The 8,045-nt window shown below is 35.8% G+C and overlaps 2 protein-coding genes across 2 annotated transcripts; both read left to right on the forward strand.

Annotated features, from left to right (window-relative positions):
* The first annotated feature begins 2,633 nt into the window (after positions 1-2,633).
* Positions 2,634-5,531, forward strand: LOC127701869 (E3 SUMO-protein ligase KIAA1586-like). The gene is made up of 5 exons (XM_052205842.1): positions 2,634-3,938; positions 4,233-4,439; positions 4,752-4,870; positions 5,074-5,282; positions 5,515-5,531. Exons 1-5 carry the CDS (start codon positions 3,501-3,503, stop codon positions 5,529-5,531), a joined length of 990 nt encoding a protein of 329 aa, XP_052061802.1. The 5' UTR covers positions 2,634-3,500.
* Positions 5,532-5,880: 349 nt separating this feature from the next.
* On the forward strand, positions 5,881-7,515 carry LOC127701092 (uncharacterized protein DDB_G0283697-like). Its single transcript, XM_052204901.1, has 3 exons — positions 5,881-6,047; positions 6,326-6,602; positions 6,945-7,515. Exons 2-3 carry the CDS (start codon positions 6,387-6,389, stop codon positions 7,377-7,379), a joined length of 651 nt encoding a protein of 216 aa, XP_052060861.1. The 5' UTR covers positions 5,881-6,047; positions 6,326-6,386; the 3' UTR covers positions 7,380-7,515.
* Positions 7,516-8,045: the final 530 nt, after the last annotated feature.

Consider the following 8,045-nt stretch of genomic DNA (forward strand, 5'->3'; position numbering starts at 1 on the left):
GTCCTAGGAACAGAAACCTGGATAGATTCTTCTGTAAAAGATAACCAGATTTTTCCACCAAATTACAACATCTACAGAAATGACCGCAACATGAAAGGAGGCGGGGTGCTAATAGCAATAAATCATGACCATCTAAGCACACCTGTACCCGAGTTACAAACAAATTGCGAGATTGTTTGGGCTAAAATCAGCTTAGCTGGTAGTAAAGACCTGTATCTTGCATCCTACTATAACCCCAAAACATCAAATGAAGAAAGCATTGAAGAACTTGGGCGAAGTCTTGAAAGAGTAAATGCTACAAAAAATGCCTTCATAGTAGTTGGTGGCGACTTCAATCTCCCAGGCTGGAACTGGATAACAAGAACCCTGAAACCAGAATCAACATGTCAGAAAAACCACTACAAATTTGGCGACATTCTTGACGACAATGGACTTGTTCAACTAGTGGAGGAACCAACAAGAGGCCCTAACACGCTGGACCTAGTGATTACAAACAATCCAACACGCTTCACACGCACAAAAGTGATACCTGGGGTTTCAGACCACGACATCGTCTTCAGCGAAATAGACACCAAGCCCTTATCTAGGAAACAAAAACCTCGGAACATCCCCTTATACAGAAAGGCAAACTGGGAAACCATCAAAGAGGAAATGATCCAAACACATGAAAAGATCAGAAACCTAGCTTCAAATGGAAGCTCAGCAGAGGAACTCTGGTTATTGTTCAAAACCAAGCTCAACCAAAGTGTAACAAACCATATCCCGCACAAGATAACAAAACAGAAAGATAGCCTCCCTTGGCTCACACCAAATGTACGTAAATTGATACGCCGCCGTGACAGACTATACAAAAGAAAGAAAAAGTCAGCGGATCCTCATATTACATCAAAATTCAAAGAAGTAAAGCAAAAAATACAGAAAGAACTACGTCGTGCATATTGGAAATACATCGAAAATATAGTAACACCTAAAGCAATATGAAACGATTCTGGACATATATTAAACATATGAAGACTGATAGCAGCGGCGTGGCACCACTACGTAGTGATGGAGTACTACACTCCCATCCTGTAGACCAAGCAACCATCCTGAATAAACAGTTTCAATCTGCATTCTCTTCAAAGGAAATATATAGTCCAGATGAATTCAAATCTCGTTGTAATATGCCAGGTCAATACACTTCTGCTGAAGATCTAATCATCACAGAAAATGGAGTACTGAAACTTCTATCAAAAATAAATCCAAATAAAGCATCAGGACCAGACAATCTAAAACCAAGAATACTCAAAGAACTTGCAATCGAGATAGCCCCAATTCTAACTATCATCTTTACAACATCACTAAAAACTGGGAAAGTACCATCTGACTGGAAGAACGCCAACGTAAGCCCAGTCTTCAAGAAAGGAGAGAGATACAAGGCAGAGAATTATCGACCAATATCTCTGACATGCATCTGCTGTAAACTCATGGAACACATAATAACTAGTCATATTATGAAACATGCAGATCTCCACAACATTCTATATCCATTACAGCACGGATTTCGTAGCAAAAGATCATGCGAAACCCAGTTGATTGAATTTGTGGATGACATCACTAACAACATGAGCGCAGGAAAGCAAACAGATGTACTCATTATGGACTTTTCGAAAGCCTTTGATAAGGTCAGTCACAGTCTCCTGATACATAAACTAGAACACTATGGTATACAAGGAAATGTCAACAAGTGGATCGCTAGCTTTCTGTCTAATCGAACCCAAGCAGTAGTCGTGGATGGAGAAAGCTCATCTCATATTGATGTAGAGTCAGGAGTACCCCAAGGCTAACGACATGCCCGATGGAATTAAATCTACAGTCCGACTATTTGCAGATGATACAATAGCTTACCTTACGATATCATCAGACAAAGATTCGCATGACTTACAACTAGATCTGGACAAACTTGGAATATGGGAATCAAAATGGAAAATGTCATTCCACCCTGACAAATGCAATGTACTCACCATCAGCAGGAAAAACAACACAATTGCAACTTCATACAGCCTACATGGTCATATTCTTGAGTCAGTCAGCAGTGCAAAATACCTAGGCTGCACATTTACATCCGAACTCAGATGGAATGATCACGTAAATAACATATGTAATAAGGCAAATCGAACAATTGGTTTCCTTAAAAGAAATTTAAATATAGGATCAACTACAGTGAAGGAGAATGCCTACAAAACATTGGTACGTCCAATTGTAGAATATGCCAGTCCAGTATGGGATCCATACCTTAAGATAGAGACTGACAGACTTGAGATGGTACAAAGAAGAGGAGCTCGCTACGTATCTAACAAACATCATAACCACTCCAGCGTTAACATGATGCTACAACATCTCAAATGGACATCCCTGGAACAAAGAAGGAAAGAAGCGAGACTCACAATGCTCTACAAAATAGAAAACAACAAAGTGGCCATGTCAAAGGAAGGTCGTCTAATACCACCAAAAAGACTGACACGAAACATGCATGATAAATCCTTCCAAGTACCATCAGCATCCTGTGATTACCGCAAACACTCATTCTTCCCAAGAACCATCCGGGATTGGAACGCTCTTCCTCCTGGGGTCGTATCACAGAGTTCGCGAAAATGGTCGGTCCTGTCGGTCCTGACCGCCAAAATGAGGCTCGGACCTGTATTTTGTACACTAACGGCGGTCCCGATGACCGATGCAAAAACGGCCGTTGCAGTGCATCGGTTATCAGATGTATTCGCGGTTAATTTTCGAGTTCGTTTTTTTTCATCGGTCATCAGATGTATCGGGGCTAATATCCGGTACTGGTTCCCTAATTTTATTATAAACAAACCAGTTACACATGTGGCCTATCAAATTTGTTAAAGGAGCTGTCCCTGGCAAACGATCGGCGCCAGATACTTCTGATGAAACAAAACAAAATAAAAGAAAGCAGTATGAGGGGGAACGTAGACCAGACCGCTCATTTTCTGCTAGTTGGCTGGAGAAAAGGGAATGGCTAAACTACGACGCTGAAAAAAAAATCATGACCTGTTTGATATGCATTAAGTACCCACGCGCAGGCGGTTCCAAGTGTATTGAACACTTAAAAAACCGGAACTTATTCATCACAGGGTGTTCCAATTTTAGATTAAGTTCTATCTTAGACCATGAAAAGTCTAAAAGCCATCAAGACTCTATGGCAAAACAACGTGCATCATTACAACCTAAAAAGACCCCAGCATACAATTCCTTACTGTCTTTAAATCAACATAGAAGAAAGCAACTAGAATTGAAATTTAGAAACACATGCAATAGTGAAACACAACCGCCCTTTCTCAGATTATATATGGCTAAATGAATTGGACAAAAGTAAAGGCCTAGATACGGGTGACACTTATAACAATGATAAAGCTGCTGTAGTTTTCCTTCAATCCATAGCTAATGTGACAAGAGAGAAGCTAGTTAAAATAGTGCAAAATATTAAGTTTTTTTCATTGACTATGGACGGAAGTACTGATGATTCATCTGTAGAACAAGAATCAATCTTTCTACGCTATTGTAACAAAGGGAAAGTTGAGCATAAATTTGTAACCATGGGTGAACCTGAAAGCACTTCGTCTAATGACCTATACAGTTTTGTTATTGAACAGTTGCATTCAAAAAACATTTTTAGTGAAATGAATAAATGTGTGGGCTTTGGCTCTGATGGGGCGTCAAACATGACAGGGGTAAGAAATGGCCTGATAACTCAGCTAAAGAATGATTACCCGAACATTATAGGGATTCACTGCCTTGCTCATAGGCTAGAACTGTCATTTAAGGATGCAATAAAAAAAAACCATGCCACATATGACAAACTGGTTACCCTGCTCTTAGGACTTTATTACTTCTATAAGAGGAGCCCGCTTCAGAGGAAAGGATTAAAGAAAACTTTCAAGGTATGACAACATATTTTACAGTTTGTTACACAAAGCAAATTATATTTCAATGTTGCAATTTTTTTTGACATATGACTTTATGATATTAAGCTTTATAAATGTACACTAGCTTTTTCTAGTTAAAATTGCCAAAAAGGTAAAGTACATTGTATATACTATAGTCTATATTAATTATAAAATAAAATTATGACAAAGTAAAAACATTCAAAAAAAGAAATGACTTAATGTACCAAACTATTTAAAACTAAACAAATAATTATAAATAAAATTTACTGTATTTCAAATTCTTTCCAGTTGTTAATGGTACAAGGTTGCCTACCAAAGTGTGTAGGGGGCTCGAGATGGATGCCACACATGAAGACAGCATTAGGGTCACTTTTTAAAAGTTACTCTGGGTATATAACTCATCTGCAGAACCAATCCCACAATAATCCAAAAGCAGAGGGACTGGCGAAAATCTTAGCAAGCCTGAATGTTGTGGTGTTTGCCTTGATGTTATATGTAAGCAGAATTTAATTTACCATGGCATTGTAATTTGTTATTTCAAGCTTGTAACTATTACTAACATGTCATGTCTGTCTCTGATTTTTAATGAACAGCAAGTAAATTTGGCAATAATCAATTCTAAGTAATTATACTATAGTATACATGTATTTAAGACGGAGAACATTACTGTTTTGATCAATGACGTTTAAAATGAAACAACTAACTGCTTCAATCAACATGAACAAGTGTATTGCAGTGACTGATAGTCATGATAATACTGAAAAGAAATATTGTTTTTCATATTTATTTGACTTATTTAATTTTTAGGAAGTGCTTGATCCTCTTTGTCGCCTCTCTCTGACGCTACAGGCAGATGAATTCACCTTAGGGGAAGCTATTCTGATGGTCTTGTCAACAAAGGATGCCTTAGCTCAACTACAGGGCCAGTATGTAATTTATGATTGTTTTCCCTTTTCTATATTTATTTTTGTCCAATTTCAGTTCAAAGCAAGACATTTTATTTTTTATGAAATCAGTTGAGTTCAACATTGTATTTAAAAGCAGCATGTTCATGTTTGAAAACAATAATTGTGGCATGTATCCCATAGAAAGAGTAAATATAGTATAATATCAATTCATCTTTTTAAAGGAAATCTGATAAAATGGTAGAGGTGATCGAGAGTAAAAGATTCATGGGGTATACATTGACATCTAGGGGTTTTATTTCCGTTGATAACACCAAACTCATAGACAACATATTGACTGCAATAAATACCAGATTTAGTGATGTCCTGCAAGAAGATCTGGAGCCAACAGTGATAAGCGCATTGAGACTCTGGCCTGCGGAGCTTACAGCAGGTATGCACATTCATATATGAAAAGCTCTTATTTGAAACCTTTTTGGGAAAATAAATGTTGTTTATTGTTACATATTAACTTCCAAGGATTTATTTTTAGATGATTAAATTAATAACAAAGCAAAAGCATTATGAAATACATCTGTCATCACTGATCAGTAGTAGTAGTACAGGAACTTTAAAGAATTAACAATTATAATTTATTTATATTGTGTGTTTTTTTTTATTTACAGAATATGACAGAAGGTAATAATATCATATATTATAGGTGATGGCTATACTATTAGTAGACTAATAATTTCTCTGTATTCACATATGATATATTTATAAACATATAAATCAATCATCCCATGCATTCTATCTTGACTTCACTGCTGAGTGCTCCATTAATAATACTACTAATACTATGCTTGCCACTGCAGTGCAGTGCTTACTGCTACTACCTAGCTTTTGTCTTTTAGTACTCTTTTTCCAACTGATGTCATTCATATTTTGTCTAATTGTATTTGACATTTCAATTTAAACCAGTATGTGATTTAAATCATGATTAAACATGTTAAATAAATGCATCATTTCCAAAGCTATATTTTTGAGGCCTCTACAAGTAAATGAATTAATCAATTTATTAATAACTGTTTTCAGATTTTGGTGTAACACACATTGAAAAATTAGTCAAAAGGTTTGGAACTGTTCTGAGGTCAACTGGTGTTGATATTGAGGAATTACCAGGAGAATGGAGACACCTTCAACGACTTGTATACCGCAAGTATGTAGTATGTGTTAATGTATATATTGTTACATATATACTAGTAGTTGCTCTTGTTATCACATTTATTTTTCCATTGCATGACATGTGATTATGTCAGTACTAGATTTTTTGTTTGCATATATGTACATCTTAATTTGGTTATGTATAATATATTAATATTATACATTTGAGTATGAATCGGAAAGGTTTTTTCTAGTCAATCTCAAATGAAAAAAAGAATTCAAAGCTCAATTGACAATAATGAATATTGAATTTATTAATATTTTGTTTTTCAGGTTTACACACTGTGCTTTGAGTGAAGTATCTTTGGTACAGTTGAATGAGAGTTTTTCATCTATGGGTGTTAACAATGTTCTTCTGCTGTTGGACATGTTAAACAGTTTGCCCCCTACATCAGTTTACAATGAAACTGCATTTAATCAGATGAAGCTTCTAAAGACTGATAGAAGGCATAGATTGGGTGGATCTCGTCTCGATGACTGCATGATGACTAAACTTGAGGCCCCTAGTGTACAGGAGTTTGACCCAAGTGATGCTATTGACAAATGGATGGTAATTTACTATTACAAAATATTTTGAATATTAAATGGTTTGAAATAATATTCCAATAAATTGACAATCCCGCTCAAATTTCTTTCAGTCTGTAAAAATTTGATTCTTCTGAAATGAGATAAAAGGTCCTTGAAAATTAGTATTAAAACAAAATTGACTCAGTCTTAAGCTTTAGGTATTTAAAATTGTTATGAACAGTTTACAGTAGTAAATCCACTATTCCCTATTCCCTAATGTGTTTTGAGCTTGGCATGAAATTGTGTGTTGAATTTGATTTTCTAGGGTTTTGAATACTGCTTTTGTTCTTATTTTCTAACACTGATAAAAATGTTTTTATTTCAGTCATGTGGACAAGGTTCAAGGAGAACACAGTACCAGAGGAAACTAAAATCAGCTGTGAAAGAGAATGCTAATAATAATTTAATTGCTGTGGACAGTGACAATGAATCTATTCAGGATGATAATGAAAATATTGCTTTTAATGAAAATGACAATGTTGAAAATGTTGACATGGACCAAGAGCTTGCAGATAAGGAACCTGAACCTGAAAATGAGAATCAGGTCCAGGATGAACTAAATGAGGATGTTACTGTAGATCAGGAAACTCTGCTTCTTGAACCTGTTACTAATGAGAACATTATTACTGTTCAAACAACTACTGATGAGAAAGATGATTCAGATGATGATGATGAAATGGAAACAGAAGATAACTTTGAATTTGAACAATCTGAAGACCAGAACTGGTCATTCATTGTGAAATTTTCTTGTGAAGAATAAAATTGATAATTTTGATTAAAAATGTTATTTATTTTATTTCAGGAAAAATTGATAGATTTTGTAGGACCAGCAAAAATTTTGTAGGACTGACAAATAATCTTGCTTAGTCAGTCCCATGACTGACAGGTCAAAAAAAGTTTTCGCGAACTCTGGTATCAGCACCGTCAGTCGAGGCCTTTAAAGCCTCGATGACAAAGCTGAATTAAATTTTAAAATTTTGGGGGGAGGGGGGTGGTCTTATATGCGCACCAAACCATGGCAGTATAATCAGTTTGTTGATTGTGGCCATTATCTGGCAGAAGCAGAAATCTTGCAATACACGCTGTTCGACCGGATATTTACTAACAGGCGCGTATAAATTTATAGTGGCGAGTAAGCAACATCTCACGATACACGAGAAGTGTTGATATACCGCGAGATTCCAATCCTTCTCACTATATACAAATCCTTGGTCATGTTTATGTTCAATCTGAACAGACTAAAGCATATAAACATGCTGAAGTAAACATTGTCATTTTATGCGTTTTTCTTCAGTATTCCATCTGAATGACATATCAATGTGTTAACATTTGATGTCTATCTTGGTGCATTACATTTGCACACAAAAATCATTACGTTTGCGTGCAGCTTTTTATTACAGTTCGCGCATTCTTTTACAGGTAAACT

Source organism: Mytilus californianus, unplaced genomic scaffold, assembly GCF_021869535.1.
Source record: "Mytilus californianus isolate M0D057914Y unplaced genomic scaffold, xbMytCali1.0.p SCAF_5, whole genome shotgun sequence".
NCBI classification, from domain to species: Eukaryota; Metazoa; Mollusca; class Bivalvia; order Mytilida; family Mytilidae; genus Mytilus; species Mytilus californianus.

Excerpts from the sequence above, each read along its gene's own strand:
- LOC127701092 (XM_052204901.1), top strand. The coding sequence starts at position 6,387 with ATGGGTGTTAACAATGTTCTTCTGCTGTTGGACATGTTAAACAGTTTG. Across the intron at positions 6,603-6,944 it reads ATGCTATTGACAAATGGATG|TCATGTGGACAAGGTTCAAG; the intron begins GTAATTTACTAT and ends TTTTTATTTCAG.
- LOC127701869 (XM_052205842.1), top strand. The coding sequence starts at position 3,501 with ATGGACGGAAGTACTGATGATTCATCTGTAGAACAAGAATCAATCTTT. Across the intron at positions 4,440-4,751 it reads TGTTTGCCTTGATGTTATAT|GAAGTGCTTGATCCTCTTTG; the intron begins GTAAGCAGAATT and ends TTTAATTTTTAG. Across the intron at positions 4,871-5,073 it reads TTAGCTCAACTACAGGGCCA|GAAATCTGATAAAATGGTAG; the intron begins GTATGTAATTTA and ends ATCTTTTTAAAG.